Genomic DNA, 19218 nt, shown 5'->3' with positions numbered 1-19218 from the left:
GTAAATGCCAAAAAATATAATTTGATCATTTCGGGGCGGTGGAAATTGTTTCTTAGGCCGTATTTGATGTCCGGGATAAATATTAGGCGATTCCAGGATGGATCCATCCGGGCCCAAGGCGGAAGGCATGGGCTATAGCACACAAAAATTTGGGACTCGCGCGGATTTGTAGTTTTATGGCTGTAAAATGCCAAAAAATATAATTTGGTCATTTTGGGGCAGTGGAAATTGTTTCGTAGGCCGTATTTGATGTCCGAGATAAATATTAGGCGATTCTAGGACGGATCCATCCGGGCCCAAGGCGGAAGGCATGGACTATAGCACACAAAAATTTGGGACTCGCGCAGTTTTATGGCTATAAAATGCCAAAAAATATAATTTGGTCATTTCGGGGCAGTGGCAATGGTTGCTTAGGCCATATTTGATGTCCGGGACAAATATTAGGCAATTCCAAGACGGATCCATCCGGGCCCAAAGCGGAAGGCATGGGCTATTGCACACAAAAAATTGGGACTCGCGCGGATTTGCAGTTTTATGGCTGTAAAATGCCAAAATATATAATTTGGTCATTTCGGGGCATTGAAAATGGTTTCTTAGGCCGTATTTGATGTCCGAGATAAATTCGGGAGACCAGTCCCAAATTGCCTAAAATTTTTGTTAGCACATCAGAAATGACCTAATGAACAATAGTCATTACTTCTTCATGATTGTTCCTCATTTTTTGCCATTTTCGGGTCATAAAATAGGAATTCAACATGATTTCTAATTTTTCGTGTGCTAATGTCCACGCCATCTTCATTAACTCGGGCGACCGACCCCGAATCGCCTAAAATTTTGTGGTCCTCAGAAATGGCCTAATGAACAATAGTCATCGTTTCACCATGACCGTTCCTCTTTTTGGTATTTTAGGGTCATAAAATAGGAATTCAAGACGATTTTTAATTTTTTGTATGCTATTGTCCACACCAACTTCATGAATTTGGGCGATGGGAACTGAATTGCATGATATTTTGTGGACCCATTAGAAATGATTTAATGAAAATTAATCATCGCTTCGCTATAACCGTTCCTCATTTTTTTTGCTGTTTTATGCCTATAAAATGGGAGTTCAAGACGATTTTCAGTTTTATGTGTGCTAATGTCCACGCCACAGTGCTGTGAAGAGCGTGAAGCGAGGAAAAGCGACAACCCCAATTTCACAAAAAGCGAGAAGCGAGAAGCGAAGCGCTCGCTTTTTTTAAGTGAAGCAAAATTTTAAAAAAAAATTAAAAATAAATACTGCATAGAAAACACATGTAATTGTAAGCAAATATGTCCAATACTTCAATTAAAAAACTAAAGAGTAGCATCAATTAAAGCACAAAACGAGCATCCTATTCTTCTACAAGATTGTCAAATTCTTGTATTCCACTATTATTATTATATTGCTCGCCATCTTCTTCAACTTCTTCTTCTTCGTCAACTAGGGACAAAGTAGCTGCCTTTTTTCCCTTCCTCTGAATAAAGGATATAAAAATTGGGCAATGAGAACCAAGAATTGGACAGAAATGGGCAGAAACTGGGGGTAGAAACTGGAAACATTAGGCAGAAATTTTCTGAGAAAGAACCGAAAGTAAAAAAAATTCGCCAGCATTTCGCCGCTTTTTAGACGTTTAGAACATACCTGTACTGTTGAAGTCTTGAAGAAGAACCCTTGATACTTTGAGATAATTTCAGAAATTCGAAGTTGATGAAGAAGAGAAGAAGAAATCGCTGCTCTTGTTGAAGAAAAGCCCTAGTCTCGTTGTTGTTGAAGACTCCAGACAGTGTTTATATTTTACAAACTCGTTTTTTAATAAAATAGGGCTTGGGTTAATTTTAAACACAGAAGCGTACGCTTCTCTCGCTTCACCGCTTCTCGCTTTTTACAGAGAAGCGGTCGCTTTTTCGTACCAGAGTCGCTTCAAAGAGCAGAAGTGTTGCCCTTCCCGCCTCGCTTCGCTTCTCGCTTAAAGCAATGAAGCGAGCGCTTTTTTAATCACTACCACGCCATTTCATGAATTCGGGCGACGGACTCTGATTCGCTTAAAATTTTGTGGGCTGATCAAAAATGACCTAATGAACAATAGTCATTGCTTTGTTGTTCCTCGTTTTTTTATATTTTAAGGCCATAAAGCTTATTCAGGACTATTTTCAATTTTCGAGTGCTAATGTCCATGTCATTTTCATGAATTTGGCGACGGGCTCCGAATAATCTACAATTTTGTGGGCTCGTCAGAAATGAACTAATGAATAATAGGCATTGCTTCGCCATGACAGTTCCTCATTTTTTGGCGTTATAGGATCATAAAACAAAATTCAGGATGATTTTCAGTTTTTTGTGTGCTAATGTCCACGATACCTTCATGAATTCGGACGACGGGCTGTGATTCACCTAAATTTTGTGGGCCTTTCAGAATCGACCTAGTGAACAATATCCATTGTTTCGCCACAATTATTCCTCGTTTTTTGACATCTTATAGCCATAAAACATAAATTCAAGACGATTTTCAATTTTTAGTCTGCCAATGTCGACGCCATCTTATGAATTCAAGCGACGGTTTCCAAATCGCCTAACATTTTGTGGACCCATCAGAAACGGCCTAATGAATAATATCCATTACTTCACCATGATTATTCCTCGTTTTCTAGCGTTTTAGGGTTATAAAACAGGAACTCAAGACAATTTTCAATTTGTCGTGTGCTAATGTCTACATCATCTTGATAAATTTAGGGGACAGGCTCCAAATCACCTAAAATTATGTGAGCCCATTAGAAACAATCTAATGAACAATAGTTATTTTTTCACTATGATTGTTAAAACATGAATTCATGATGATTTCAAGTTTTTCGTGTGCATCATGAATTCATGATGATTTCAAGTTTTTCGTGTGCATCTTCATGAATTCTAGCGACCGGTTCCCGATTGCCCAAAATTTTGTGGGTCTATCCAAAAGACCTAATGATCAATAGTCATGGGTTAGCCATGACCGTCCTTTGTTTTTTAGCGTTTTAGTGCCATAAAATAGGAATTCAGGACGATTTCTAATTTTTCGTGTGGTAACGTCCACGCCATCTTCATGAATTCAGATGATGGGCTTCGAATTGCCTAAATTTTTGTGGGCTCATCTGAAATGACCTAATGAAGAATAGTCATTGCTTCGTCATGACGGCTCCTCATTTTTTAGGGCCATAAAACAAAAATTCAGGACGATTTTTAACTTTTCGCGTGCTAATGTCTACACCATCTTCATGAATTTGGGTGATAGGCTCCAAATCGCCTAAAATATTGTGAGATCATCAGAAACGACCTAATGAAAAGTAGTCATTGTTTCACCATAATCATTCCTCATTTTTTTGGTGTTTTAGATTCATAAAACAGGAATTTAGAATGATTTTCAATTTTTCGTATGCTGATGTCAACGCTATTTTCATGAATTCGAGCTATTGAACACCAGATGAAATATCTTTTGGTAGCACATATTCCTCTGTGGAGACGATCGGGGCATGGAGATAAGGGTCTTTATGACTATCAATAATTCGATTTTATTTCAATTAGGTTTTGCTCTAGCTTCAGGAGGAGATAATTCCTTTCTACAAGGAATGTGTGGTTTTTAACCAGAATCATCTTGTTAGCTTTTAGAATCATCTCGAAATCTTTCGCTTATGTCAAACTTGAACCACCACCATATGCTGATGAGTATTTTCTCTAGCAATTAGGGGTACAATTTAAATATAATCAAACACAAAGGTTTTGTTGTGCTCAAATATTTCGACCTTTCAAGACTCATGTTTCTTCCCAAATAGCTATAGTTGCTAGCGGACTCCAATACACACACTGACCAATATATGGTTCTATATTACACAGCATACAGCATACTTCTCTTGGGTTCTTCTATTTCCAGTTTAAAGGTGCCAGGGTCAAGTCTATAAGACAGCCATGAGACTATCCCAGCACCGCGGTTGGGGCTGAAAACGATCATCTACGGGTCATTCTGAGAACGATCATATACGGCTCAATGACCTGAAGGCCATGGGGGCCGTCTATCATGCTCTGGTCTAATGGCCATGACTCATCCACCAAACTTGGCCTACACACTCTGGTCTAATGGCAATGATTCATCCACCAGACTTGGTATCTCATCTCCTTAGAACTCAAGGATACAGTGGTACGAACCTATGTGAATCTGTTTTAATTTAAGGGGGTTCAAAACTAATGCAGCTTCTAGACACAAGTGATTTAATTAATATCGAATCAGTCTGTCACGTCTTAACATAAATCATATTTAACTTCCAGCGCATCAAACAGGCATGAAAGTAGCAACATGAGAAATCAATTTCATGGTCAACAAAAACTAAGTATGCTGCGATAAAAGGTCAAACTGTAATAAAGAAAAGTAAACAAATTCCTCGCAGATAGTAGTGTGCCATAATTAACAGTAACAAAGAAAAATCAACACGATCCTCAAATAGTTGTGCGATATTAAACTCCATCTGCTCCTTTCATGACAACTAATTTTCCTCAACCCACTAGAGAAGAAAACGGAATCTATTCTACTTCTTGTAGGTAATCATCTATTTCAGTTGGTGTGAGAATTCTGCAAAGTAATGAACCACTAGCTTTTAACCATCTAAAAAAGAGACATTATGTTCAAGTTCAAGGACAAACAGACACTTACTTGAATACTTTGTCATTGCCAATGATGCCAATTTCAATGTTTTTTCCGGAGATCTGCCCCTCAAATCTGGATAAAGTATAGAAAGTAAGATTTATAGTTGAGGGTCCACTTGGAAGCTCATTAAAGATTAAAAGAACATAAAATCAAAAATTTCCTAGGTAAATACTCCTTTAGTTCAAGTGCATGATATTTTCCGGTATCCTCCTTTTGATACGAATAATAGGTAAATACTCCTTTAGCTCTGATGTTATCAAATGAAGCAAAATAACAGAGGGGATCTGAATCAATTCCTCTTCCAACAAACAGGATATGGCAGAAACACACCTTATCGACAGGAGAAATTCATGAGCAAACAAATACAGCATATATGATTAAGTTAGATGCTTACCCTTCCTTCAGGGTCAATATAGCAGTGTGTACAGCATCATCAAGTTCAATATCCTCAGTGTACCTGGGAGAAGCATGAACATCATTTTTAAACGCAAATAAAAGTTAACCAGTAATTGCAAAAACTATACAAATTGTCTCTTAGTTTGCAAATAACAAAATTATCCCTAGTTGATTGTCCCAACTCCCAATACGTGGACAACATTATCAAGGTGGAAAAGGAAAAATTGATTACATCCCTCTGGGCACACAAGAATTTCAACAGTTTCAATCGCAAGTGGCTGCTACTATAAGCCAGCAATTTGAGCAAAAGATTCTTGATCATGATCGGTTATTTACCACCTTTTGCTGAACCCTCTGCATCAATAGAAGTCCGGTTTATTCATGCAAGTGCAACTCTATTTTAATAACCGAGTAATCCTCCAGGGCGAATGGCACACATTAGAAACTCAGTGGATTAAGTACCAAACTTTTTCTACAGCAGGGTTCGCCTAATCAACACATCATGTGCTACGCTTTTACCAGTAGACCAAAATCCTGGGGGCGCAAGTGCAACTAGGAGTTAGGATTTCATGAACTCATCCATCAGCACTTCAGCAGTGACTATGCTTGAGCACACTTCCTTCTCCTCTTAAACCACCCTCCTACCCAGCTCTTGTCCTGATGGTTGGCTTGATATTTGCACTTCTGAATGGAGCCTTGGCACATCCAGCAAATTAATAATTACTCATATTGGGTGATTGCTGATGAGACTAAAATTGTTCAAACTCTTACAGAGGCACATGCGACTCTGTAAGACCAACAATTATTCACTTTTTACGCAAAATATTACAAGAATTCAGAGACAGGACTTAACAGCTGGACAAACTAACTCTGCAGGGTGTCTTTCTACTCAGTTTGACATCCAACTAATACAAAGTTATACTCAATTGTTGGCTCTACATATACACCAAAAAGTGTTACCTATGAGGATGTTTCCCCAGCAAAATTCATGTTCCAACCATTTCCATCTTTTGGCAGTAGAAAACAGAAGCACAAGGAGATAATGCATCACTAATATGGTGCACAGTTAAGAATTAAGATGGAGAAAGTTTGTTGTCAAAAAGGATTGGGATAGAATTAGATGTTTGACGGCATTATTGGGAGATAGTATAGCTGTCATGGATATAGCAAGGGTTTTCAGAGTTTAGCTTATAAGGTAGTGGCCAAAGGAGCAGAACCCTTTAAAACTTTTAACGGTATTTTCGATAAATTGATCTGTGCTTGAAGTGTATTTTCAGATAAAGTAACAGCGACTTGAGTATCAGTATAATATAAGCCTGATCAACTTAGGAAGCTAAAAGATAATGCTCAAACTGAGATAAAAGTATACAAAATTCCGTGTTAATGACTCACCTTTTCTCGAGAAATGTCTTTGCATTTGACACGTTCTTTCCCATCGCAGAAGCCTTCCAAGAGAAGTATGAGCCTGATGGATCCACCTACATGACAGAAGCAAATTGTATATTAGAACAGTTCTATCATCAAAATTCAGAATCCTGTATTGATTAAACAGGTCATAAAGAAAAACATTCCCCATTAAGTGGGAGAAGTAACAGATGAAGCACACAAGAATGAATGTATAGATCAACCAACATTAGGCAAGTAGCTCATGTGCACCTCAATAACAGTGAAGGACATCAAGAGACAAGAGATCACGCCAGAACAAGACATAGATTACCTGATATAGTTGAGGACCTTTGTCATCATACCCCGCAACCAAGAGAGAAACACCAAATGGCCTTACACCACTGCAAGGGAAAGAATAAGAAAATTAACAGAATTAAGAGATTGTGGGAAAAGACTACATAGGATGACTTCCAATGTCATTAAAAATCACAAACAGATAAAGATTATAGACACCTCCTTTTAAAAAAAAAGAAAAAAGACCATACAAATTTATGGTACATAAGATAGAGAGAAACTCCAAATGGTCTTACACCACTGCAAAGGAAAGAATAAAAAAGTTTAACAGAATTAAGAGATTGCAGAAGAAGGCTACACAGGATGACTTCCAATGTCATTAAAAATCACAAACAGATAAAGATCATAGTCATCTCCTTATCAAACAAAAAAAAAAGGAAAAGAAGAGACCACAGAAATCTAGTTTACATAAGAAGATCAGCCTACTCTCCGATTAATAGCTTCTTTTTTTCAAAATAACAATGGTGTTTAGGTTTGCTTGCGCACACCTCGACTATTCCACCGGGTACCCACTACCTCCCACCAGCACAGGCAGCAGGTAACTTGTCTTCACTGTTAGAAAAGCCTTGAAAAGAATCCAAAACACTGTAAAAATCTGCTGCACTATTCAACTCCCAGTCATTCACATGCCTTGTGAATGTTATGTTTCAAGCGTCAAGAAGTACCAGTAGCTTGCATCATCCGAAAAAGGTCTTGGTATTATTCCTTCAAAGGCCTATTCTCAATTGTCATGCAAAAAGAAAATCTTCCTGCCATCACTTACTTTGAAGATTGCCTTCTCTGTAAGTTCAGGCCGGAAGGATTCTCTAGTCTTCCAGACGGTGTTGTCAAAGGTTCATTTAAGGCGTGCTTAAGCCCTGAAGCTCATAAAGAGTGCTTCGCCTCGCTTAAGCTGCGCTTTGATGTAGTCAAGTAACTAAGGCGTGCACCTTTGTTGCCCACAATTTCTATCTTGAATCGAACAGTACAAAATAACACACATAATCGGCAAATAACTGAATTTGTTTTCAAGGAAAACATTATGAATGAACTTATTATTTGTTCTTGAATTACATAGATTTTTTTATCTTTTTTCCTTCATTGCGCCTTTTTTTACTAAAGCCCACACTTAAATTGCGCCTTGCGCTTAAAGTCCCAATAGACTTGTTTGTAGCACATTGTTGCCTTTGACAACACTACTTCCAGATTGCCAACCCATGTGATGTTCTCACTTACTTGGTACACAAGTGATCCTCAATCCCTTACGTGTTCTTAGTAACGTTCCTCCATAAGGCCTCTTCCACATAACTGAATCTCCATAGTCACTTCAAAAATAGGCTTCTTTTGTGCTTCCAAAGATCTTTGATACCTAGTCCTCCGTCATTCACAGTTTTTACAAGTGTGTTCCATTTAACCAGATTAAAAAAACTTCCTCTTGTTGTTCCCTTGCCACAAAGAAATTCCTTATCACTTTATCAATTCCCTTCTCAGTTTTAGCTAGCAAAGGGAACAAATACATCACATAATTTGGTAGAGGGTCCAAAACACTATTAATTAACCAATCGGCCATCAAAGAAAAGGTATTGACTTTTCAAGCTTTCAAGTGTCTTCACTCCCTGCCATATCGCTTCAGCTTTGTGTTTGCACCCTAAGGAAGGACCAAGTACACAATAGGTCAAGTCCCTGTCTGACACCCAGATTTTCAGCCAAACCAGCATATTTAGGAACCTCATCGACTGGGAACAACAAGCTTTTCCTCCAATTAATATGGAGAGGAGAGAAAGCTTCAAAACCCACATGTGATGAAACAGGCATGTGCCAAATTTACTTAGCTGAAAATCATTCTTGGGCAGAAAGAATGTTTTGGACGGTGGAGAATTTTTGGACAAATTCTACTTTTTCTTTTTTTGCAGGAGGCCAAGCTTGGTTCCCTATAAATGTGGAAATTTTTCACTTCCTAAACACAAGCAGTCTCATATACACTAAGTTTTGATAGACTACGAGAAAATATAACGAGGGTGCCCTAGATAGGAAACAAAAGCTCAGAACGTAAAGTGCAAGAGATATACGAGGGGAAGAACACGGGAAAACGGAGAATCCAAGAAGATTAAACTTGTAACAGCATTTCATTTTCTTCCCTTCTCACACGACATTCACAAACACCGTAAAACTGCATCTTCTTTTCCAACTTCTTTAATACCAACACCAACATACAAGGTCCATTAAATCCATCACGGGTTCAACCCCACCGCAGACAAAGTCCCGGTATTGAAGTGGAGAAGGGTAGAAAGGGAGGCCCACTATCTATCGAGTCTCGAACTGTGCGACACTGTCTGGGATTTCTCAGTTATCAAAAAAGAAAAAAAGTTTTCCGAAATGCGTTCAACTGTACTCCGTGACAGATTCCACAAGGATAGTGAAGGCAATGATGCTTTGTACATGTGTATATCAAAGAGTTCATTAATTACGCACACCGCACACTATTTTTTCTACTATAAGCTAATATTATCTGCAGCAAGAATGTATCATCACATTAGTCCACTGCGGACATATTAGTCACAAGCTACACATGTAGCAAAGTTGTCTAAATGTTGTGCTTCATGAATATCAACAGCATCAAATCAATTAACGACGGACTAACTCCTTCAGCTTTCACCGGTAAATACATTTAGAAGATGATTGACCCGCTATTAAGTTAATATAGCAAGAAGTTGAGGGCAACCACATTACTTAGTAAGAATATCAAAGCTAATTTTGACAAGGCAGAAAATGTCAAAGGCTGATCATCATCATAAATAACTACACAGTGGTTAAATGATTTTAACAAAAATAAAGTGAGCACCCAAATTGCTATCCTTCTTAAGTGAATTTGACATAAAACAGTAGTTACCCTGATTGCGTGAATTCCTGCATGACAGCAGCAGTTTCCCTCACCAGTTGTGTGACAGGGATTGGTTCCTAAATAGACAGATCAGGAAAAATAGTACACATAAGTTATGCTCAAACAACATGCACATAAACAAGTCAGTTGCAATACAAGTAACTGCACATGTAGTTGAAAAATGAGGAAGGAGGAATTATAATACAAGTGAATGTGTATTCAAATACTCTTTCAGTATCCTAATTAAGTCAAACATTAACCAGTAGGACAACTGTATAAACTGTCAGCATATCAGACAAAGTGGTATCATGTAAGCAGCAACTCCAGAATACCATGCCAATCAATCTTAGCACTGGTAAAAACTTTTGTCAATAAGGTTTAGCAATGGTAAAGACAAATTCATACTTTATAGAGTCGATAATATTGCTCAGCCTGCTTTCTACTTTTTCGCACCAAAACTCGAGAATCAGGGCCCATGCCGCTGCAACAAGAATCTTAAATGTTAGTCAAGAATATGCCTTGAAAAACTGAGGTAGCATTAAAGCATTTTTTAAGCTAGCTTCATGAACTGAGGAGCTCTTGTAGGCTGTAAATAAGCATTAAGCTAGTCTCACATTTATTTTATTGTTTTTGCGGAAAGGGGTCAAAACTACCCCTAGACGATTGGAGTTGGTACAATAAGCATTAAGCTAGTCTCACATTTATTTTATTGTTTTTGCGGAAAGGGGTCAAAACTACCCCTAGACGATTGGAGTTGGTACAATAATACCCTCCGTCCACCTATTTTGCAAAAATTACCCACCGTTATCTTTTCGACTCAAGACTACCCTTACGACTAGCAGCCCTGTTAGGTAAAAAAACTTAATAAATTTCCATGTGTCATCGTCCCATTGACCTAACTTAAAACTTACCTAAATTAAAATAAACTCACCCACATTCTAAGACCCATAAACAAAAATACTTTTTCCTAGTCTGTCCTTCTTCCTCTCCCTCTTCCGTTTCTTTCTCCTCTTTCCTTTCAAAAATATTACAACATCTAGAACTCTCACACACCCATTTTTTTCCCTAAGCAAACAAAACTCTCTCTTATAGTTAATCACCTTCCTCTTCCTATTTCTTTCTCTATTAAATGTACACATCAATACTCCTATTTTTTTCCATCATAGAAATACCATACAGTTAGATACCCATCAGAGAAGAAGAACTGCAACAGGTTCACCAGGTCAATGCTAGAATTTTCAGAATTCATCAATGATATGGGATTAGTAGACTCACAGTTACTGGGAGGGAGGTTCACACGGAAGAAAGGGGTTGACCACAATATTGCTGCTAGACTGGATAGATTCCTAGTATCAGAAGAATGGGATGTAGGGTTTAGAAAAATTAACCAGTCAACCCTACACAGAGTTACATCATATCACTCTCCTCTGTTACTTCAAAGTGGGAATTGGGAACCAGTTAAGTCCTATTTTAAGTTTGAAAACGGGTGGTTATTGACTGAAGGATTCAGTGAAAGAATTAAAAGTATGGTGGGAGTGTTTCTCCTGTGAAGGTAGACCTGTGAAGGTAGACCTGACTATATCCTAGCCTTCAAGCTGAAAGCTCTGAAGGGGAAACTCAAAGAGTGGAGCAAATCAACTCAAGGCAATTTGAATATGCAGAAATTGAATTTGCTAGGCCAACTAGCTGAATTGGAAGAGGCACAAGAATTGAGGATGCTGAATGAAGAAGAGAAGTTCAAAAAAGCTACCTTATTGATTGAATTTGAGGAAAATGCTAGGAAGGAAGAGATAGCATGGAGGCAAAGGTCTAGAGCAGTTTGGTTGAAGGAAGGGGACAGAAACACCAAGTTCTTTCACAGAACTGCCAATTCACACAAAAGGTACAATAACATTGACAAGCTACAAGTGAATGGAGAAACAATGGAGAACCCTGCAGATATTAATAGAGAGATTGTTGCCTTTTACCAACACCTTTACACAGAGGCGGAGGAGTGGCGACCACAGTGCAACTTAAGGGACTGCCCCACCATCAACACAGAAGAGAACCAAATGCTATTGAGTCCAATTGAACCACAGGAAGTATGGGAGAGTGTTAAAGCATGTGCAGGGGACAAAGCCCCAGGTCCAGATGGCTTTACCATGGCCTTCTACATCCAATGCTGGGATGTGATAGGCTCAGATGTGATTGCAGCAGTACAACACTTTCAGGTAAATGGGACTTTTGAAAAGAGCTTTAATGCAACTTTGGTGGCTTTGATTCCAAAGAAAGTGGGAGCCAAAGAATTGAAAGACTTCAGACCTATTAGCTTGATAGGGAGCTTCTACAAAATTATATCAAAGATTCTAGCAGAAAGACTCAAAAAAGTCATTGGAAAATTGGTGGACACTCAACAGATGGCCTTTATCAAAGGAAGGCAAATCATAGATGTTGTTCTGATTGCAAATGAGTGTGTTGATGTTAGAATGAAGAGCAAAGAACCAGGCATTTTGTTAAGCTAGACATAGAAAAGGCTTATGACCATTTGAATTAGGAGTTTCTGCGGGCAATCGTACTGAAGATGGGCTTTGATGAGAGATGGATCAAGTGGATCAAGGTCTGCATAAGCACTGTCAAATTCTCAATTCTGATAAATGGATCCCCTGTGGGATTTTTTTCTTCACGGAGAGGCTTGAGGCAGGGGGACCCTATATCCCCTTTCAATTCATTTTGCCAATGAAAGGCTTAAACAGTCTGTTTAAATCTGCTAAAGCCAACAATTGGATTAAGGGCTTCAGGATGAATTCAAGAATTCTAGAGTCAATGGAAGTATCCCACCTGCAATATGCAGATGATACACTGGTGTTTTGTGATGCTGATAGAGATCAGGTGCTTCTCTTGAGAGTGATATTCATCTTGTTTGAAGCTATTTCTGGATTACATATTAACTGGAACAAGAGTTTCATCTATCCAGTTAATGTAGTAATGGAGATTAATAGCTTGGTGAATATTTTGGGAGGGAAAGTAGGATCACTGCCAACAGTTTACCTAGGAATGCCCCTTGGAGCAAAAAGCAAATCTAAAGGGATTGGAATGGTGTAGTTGAGAAGTGTGAAAAGAAGTTAGTCAGCTGGAAAAGCCAGTATTTATCACTAGGAGGGAGACTTACATTAATCAACAGTGTACTGGATGCTATGCCAACCTATATGATGTCCCTTTTTCCTATGCCTGTAAGTGTAGCAAAAAGACTTGATGCACTGAGGAGAAACTTCCTATGGCAAGGAGCCAGTGAGAAGAGCAAGATTCACCTAGTCAGATGGGATGTTCTCACAACAAGCAAAAAAGAAGGGGGTATGGGGATCAGGAACTTGAAGACTCAAAATCAAAGCCTGATGATGAAATGGCTATGGAGGTTTGCCACATCAGAACAATCCTTGTGGAAAAATGTGATTGAGGTAAGGTATGGGAAGGAAGGAAGCTGGAGAACCAAACCTGTGAACACTCCTTATAGGGTTAGCCTGTGGAGATCTATCAGAAATCAATGGCCGAAATTCTGTAATAAGTCTAGTCTTAAAGTTGGCAATGGTATGAAGATTTCTTTCTGGGAAGACAAATGGCTCGAACAAAGAACCCTTAAGCAGCTATTCCCGGACATCTACAATCTCAGTCAACAAGTTTCATATGCTGGAGCATTGTGGACATGCCAAGGGTGGAATCTCACTTTCAGAAGACTCCTAAATGATTGGGAAATTCAAAGGGTGACAGAATTTTATAACACTTTAGAACAATTTAAAGGGACCTCTAACATTGAGGATAAGGTGCTTTGGCAAGGGGGAAAAGAGGGCAAGTATTCTGTAAGATCTACCTACAAGATTTTCAACCAGCCTAACAACCAGAATGATCGGTGGCCATAGAAGATGATCTGAAAAGCAAGAATTCCTTACAAAGTTGCATGTTTTACTTGGTTATTAGCAAGAGAAGCAATCCTCACACAAGATAATCTCACCAAGAATGATAGGTGATGCATTCCTTACAAGTTAATTTTTGATGTTTTAGATCAATTGTGAGTCTTATAGAATCTTAGGCCTCTCTTCTGGTTTCCCCATTGTAATTTTCAGAAGGTTACACTATTAGTGTAACCATTTCATATTCAATACAAACATATTACCTTTTCAAAAAAAATACCATTCATCATCAATTTTTCTTATTACACTGCTTCATACAATAAGCTCAATCAAGTGTTTATTACAGTCAAATTCTCCAATAAGTCGTATTCTCTCATATTCTCAGGCATAGGATCTCAAATATTTCCTTTTGATTTAACCATCTCTTTTTTAAAATTGACGATGTTGATATAACCTGAAGAGCATCCTCGTACAATAGCTTAATTTATGGACATGATCGGATGTTCAGACAATATTGAGCTAATGTAGAAGAAAGTTGTACATTCGGGTGAAAGTTGTATGACATAAAGTATTGGTTACTAAAAAATTTGGTTGTCTAAAAATAAAACTTTAATGGTGTTTGCAGTGATTATTCAAATAGAGTACAAGGTCAAAAAATGATGAGAAGAAGAAGAATATGAACGCACACACGCTAGAGGGGAGGGGGAGGGGGGTGAAGGGGGGAGAGATTTTTTTTGAGACAGAGGGGGTATTATTGTACCAACTCCAATAGTCTAGGAGCAGTTTTGACCCTTTTCCATTATTTTAATTTAGGTGAGTTTTAAGTTAGGCAAATGAGACGATAGACACGTGGAAATTAATTAAGTTTTTTTTAACCTAACATGGTTGTTAGTCGTAAGGGCGGTCTTGAGTCGAAAAGATAACGGTGAGGGTAATTTTTGCAAAATAGGTGGACGGATGGTATTATTGTACCAACTCCAATAGTCTAGCGGCAGTTTTGGCCCTTTTCCGTTGTTTTTGGTAACAAGCTAGTCTCACATGTTGACATTTAAAGGCAGTGTTTTCACAAACAAAAAGCACAAAAAGCAACTATGTCCATGGAGCTTGAATTGAAAAGTGAAGTGCACGTTCCATTGAAACAAAGTGCACAATTTACGAAATTAATAAGTACGAAACATATATGAATTTAGTACCACAAAAATCAGATTACAATTAAAATAACTAATTTTTACATCCAATACACAACAACGTTCATATTAATCCTTAAAATTGAGATTCAAATAACCGACCACTTCTCGTTGGTAGCATTGCGTGTCAAATGTTTGAAGTGCACACTTCACTGAAGCACATTGCTTCACCTATGAAGTGATAACCCCCCTAGTTCGCATGGCATCATTGCTTTAAGCGACGAAGCGATGGCTTTTTAAGTCTTAATAAGAATGATGAAAGGAGACCCTTCCCCGTGCTTTGTGCACGGGGATGCCCTATGTTTAACCTGGCTCCACTAAAATGTCAGTGTGAAACTGACGAGGGCTATGCGACTTTTTCACTAACATGATGCCGCTTATTATTGTGACAATTCATATAAATATCACGGGAGTTGGGGATAACTAAATGAATTTGCACGATCTTTTCATGGAAATTCTGCTTCTGAGTTCCACAAAAAATTTCAACTATAAGAGCAATGCACTGAGTCCAATATGAACTAATATCCAAGAGCCAGACCGGAAATTTGGGTTTAGATGAAATAAACCAGGACATTCTATTGAATGAACCTCTGGTCACTTCATGGTTCGGTAAACATGCGAGAAAGGAAACCAACTAGACCAATCAACAAAACTAACAAAAGAGCTCCCCTACAACAGAGGATGGCAACCATAATCTGATGATAGTTACATACCACTCAAGGTATGCTTACTATGGATCCTTGTATTCTAGAATATGAGAAAGATAACTGGAGACAATGAATATAACAGATCTAACCTGTACACTACTCCAATATTTGGTGTTAAAACTTGAATCTTTTGCACCTGTGATACACATATAAAAGAGGAGGGGAAGATGATGGTTACTGTAACCACATAGATATGTAATATATATCAAGTGTTAAGGAAACACAGCAAAAAGCAAGAAACCTATTGAAATTCCCATGTATTCCAAAACACACCAGCAGTCATGAAGCTTAGCGCTAATAGAGGATCAATAAAGTAGGAAGATTAAACTCCACTATTCCACAGTTCTGCAGCACAGAAGAGAAGTGCTTAAGACCGAGACCACGACACTAAATGCACTTGTTGATACATTGCCTGGCGACCGTCCTTTGAATACATTTGGAAAATTACCCTCTAGAGCACTAAATTAAACACTACTAAGAAAATACATAGAACTTTAATATCTAAGCAAATTCTCATTGACTGACTACTGAAATTTAGAAATAAATCCAAAAACTACAATTCATGCAATCTAGATGAAGCCCCTAGGGATGCAAACACAAGTACAATCAGTCATGAGCAGACCATGAAGGGTGATTCTAAAGAGATAAACTTACAGATGCTTCATCAACCAAGATGGATGGCAATTTCTTCTCAGTTGCAATTACAACACCATTAGCAGCTGCAGTCATCCAATTAGACAAATGAGATCACTATAAGGATTAGATAGTTATTGACAAAAAAATGAAAACATAGCTATCTAATTTTGTTAGAAGGAAACTTTTTTATGACAGATTGGACGACTATATTAAAATGTCTTATCACATAACAAATACATATCTTGACGAAATTAAAGGCCTAGGCAGGGGAATGTAATAGCATCATCTATTTTGCAAATCCATTGAGATCTAAATCAGTTGTAACAGGTAAAACTGACAGATATTTGAAAATGGAGAGCTTCTTTTTGTGGCATTCTCTACATCAAATTAGACTATGATTTCATGACACATGCTGACGGGAAGCGTTTTTGTTTTTATGTCAATACTGCCGGACAATGCGAGTTACTCATACGAACGAGTACCTATAGACATAAAAAGTTACAATTATAACGGCTAGAATTACCTTTAATCCCCAGTGATGTTTGGCCCGATCCAACCGCCGTCAAGGCATGTTCAATCTGAACCAGCTTTCCAGATGGACTATTTCACAGCAAATCAGTATAAGTGAATTGCACTTGATTGAAGGAAAGTATACATATAGAGAGGATATACACACAACAACTTTTCAGCCCTACCTGAAAGTGGTAAGTGAGAAAGAGTACTGACTATCACCCATTTGAATTAAATGCTAGTCTTCAATAGAAACCCTGAAAAATAATGGGCCAAGGAAAATGAACTATTAGTTGGAGATTATGCGTCAGTGACAATGTTGAGTGTATCCTATTTATTTTAGTTGCTAAGAAATTATTTATTTCATGACATAGAAATCCACGAGGATCAATGGTGCACGGTTCGAAACTCATGGATAGTGGGCCCGCCCCTCTACGCTTCTCTACTAAACTACTAGGCTTTTGCCAGGGCAAGGTTTGAACTCATGACATGCGCCTGACCCACACATCAGGTGTTTGCACTCTTGCCAGTTGGTAAAGAATTATCTGAATACGAACACGAAACGTACCAAGAAATTGCCGAAGACAATAATCAATCACAGAACTCTTTCAAGACAGAAAAAATTAGTTTAGACAGAACTAAATTAGTTAATTCTCGCTCTACTTTTTGTTTTCTAGTGACATCGGAGACAGCTCACGAGCACCTCGTCAAATCACTACTCAACCTGCCTAAGACAGATCTTTAACCAATAAGGGAACTGATTTTTCTTTTCTTTTCTTTTTTTTTTTCTTACAACAAAGAACCTTTAATACATAGTAACTTACAAGGCTAGGTCAAGAACAAAAGACACTAAAATTCAAAGGATGAGAGTAGGAGTAGGTCACAAGAAACCTAATTGGGTTCTCTTTTTTCTCCTTTTTATGAGAAAAATGGAGAACCCCAGATAAAAAAATGATTTTTTTTTTTTACTTTTGCTATTCCTCACTGAATTCGTAGCTCCAAACATTATGCTAAATTTCTTGATAGGGCAAAATTAGCAAATCTAAGTAAGTAAAAAAATGAACATAAGGGTGAAGCCACCATCGAAACCCCAGGTAACACATAATGTTAAGTTCATAACAATAGCATCTGATTCACACATTTGGCCAAGGAGAGACGAAATACGATACACTTCAGCTCGAATCAATTTAACGGCTAGAATACTAAGCTTGAAGAGTTAAGATTAATAGGAAAAATAGAAGAGAGAAAGAGGGATTACCGGATTCCGGTAGTAAACTTAACGGAGGCGACGAGCAGCGCCGGCGAATGAGTAGAAAATAGGGAAGTGCGCGAGTATTGGAGCGTTAAGTAGGCTTTGGGATTCAACGTCACAGTTCAGACTCCGCCCGTCTACTTTATTTCTTGTTCTCGGAGAAAAAGAAAATTGATTTTGTGACTTTGTAATTTATGTTATAAAATAAAAGCAATGCAGTAAATGTAAACAAGAAAAGATAGAGAGAATGGAGAAGTGTTTTCTTGTTTCACTTTGGTGTAATTTTTCATTGCAATTACATGATCTTTTATAGGCATAAAAAGTAAAGATGATGGACATAAAATAGGAAATTTAATCTTTAAGTAATTCACAACATGGGCATCCATGTGGCATCCAATGTAGTATCCAATATAGTATCCAAAGTAGTATCCAATTTACAAAATATTCATAACACTCCCCTTGGATGTCCATGTAAGATAATGTGCCTCATTAAAAACTTACAAAAAAATATTGGGATGTACATAGTTATTTATAATATGCATTGCTTGCTGCCTCATTAAAAACCTTACCAGGAAAACCCAGGGGACAAAACCTTGGTTAAGGAAAAGAGTGCAGTGTGTAGTTACTCCCCCTGATGAAAAATCACTTAATGTCTCGAAGACGACGCATTCCAATCTTATATATCAGCTTTTCAAATATTGAGGTTGGTAATGCCTTAGTGAACAGATCAACCAAATTATCACTTGAACGAACTTGTTGTACATCTATTTCACCATTCTTCTGAAGATCATGAGTGAAAAAGAATTTCGGTGAAATGTGTTTTGTTCTATCTCCTTTGATATATCCTCCTTTCAATTGAGTTATGCATGCAGCATTGTCTTCATACAATGTTGTTGGAATATTCTCTTTCGAAAAAAGACCACATGTTTGCTGAATGTGTTGAGTTATAGATCTTAACCAAACACATTCTCGACTTGCTTCATGAATGGCTATTATCTCTGCATGATTTGAAGAAGTAGCAATCATAGTTTGTTTTGTCGAACGCCACGATATGGCTGTACCTCCACTTGTAAATAAATAGCCTATATGAGATCGACCTTTGTGTGGATTAGACAAATATCTTGCATCTGCATAACCAATCAATGATGGCTTGGATTCATTTGAATAAAATAAACCCATATCAATGGTCCCTTGGAGGTATCTGAATATATGTTTAATACCATTCCACTGTCTTTGTGTTGGCGAAGTACTAAATCTTGCCAATAAGCTTACTGAGAAAGCTATATCTGATCGGGAATTATTGGCAAGATACATTAATGCCCCAATTGCACTAAGATATGGTACTTCGACACCAA

The 19218-nt window shown here is 37.9% G+C and overlaps 1 protein-coding gene across 1 annotated transcript; it reads right to left on the bottom strand.

Annotated features, from left to right (window-relative positions):
* Nucleotides 1-4355: 4355 nt before the first annotated feature.
* LOC104237064 (proteasome subunit alpha type-2-A) lies at nucleotides 4356-18030 on the bottom strand. Its single transcript, XM_009791138.2, has 12 exons — nucleotides 17870-18030; nucleotides 16797-16868; nucleotides 16625-16701; nucleotides 16120-16184; nucleotides 15555-15601; nucleotides 10093-10168; nucleotides 9697-9764; nucleotides 6805-6874; nucleotides 6480-6565; nucleotides 5086-5148; nucleotides 4698-4763; nucleotides 4356-4616 (listed from the first exon to the last, which is right to left on the bottom strand). The coding sequence occupies exons 2-12, from the start codon at nucleotides 16835-16837 to the stop codon at nucleotides 4568-4570; spliced, it is 708 nt and encodes a 235-aa protein (XP_009789440.1). The 5' UTR covers nucleotides 16838-16868; nucleotides 17870-18030; the 3' UTR covers nucleotides 4356-4567.
* Between the last annotated feature and the right edge of the window lie 1188 nt (nucleotides 18031-19218).

This window comes from Nicotiana sylvestris, chromosome 8 (assembly GCF_000393655.2).
Source record: "Nicotiana sylvestris chromosome 8, ASM39365v2, whole genome shotgun sequence".
Lineage (NCBI taxonomy): Eukaryota > Viridiplantae > Streptophyta > Magnoliopsida > Solanales > Solanaceae > Nicotiana > Nicotiana sylvestris.
The sequence above is the reverse complement of the archived record's forward strand: the minus strand, read 5'-3'. Positions and strand labels throughout refer to the sequence as shown.

Excerpts from the sequence above, each read along its gene's own strand:
- LOC104237064 (XM_009791138.2), bottom strand. The coding sequence starts at position 16,837 with ATGGGTGATAGTCAGTACTCTTTCTCACTTACCACTTTCAG. Across the intron at positions 16,185-16,624 it reads AACATCACTGGGGATTAAAG|CTGCTAATGGTGTTGTAATT; the intron begins GTAATTCTAGCC and ends GGATGACTGCAG. Across the intron at positions 9,765-10,092 it reads AATATTATCGACTCTATAAA|GAACCAATCCCTGTCACACA; the intron begins GTATGAATTTGT and ends CTGTCTATTTAG.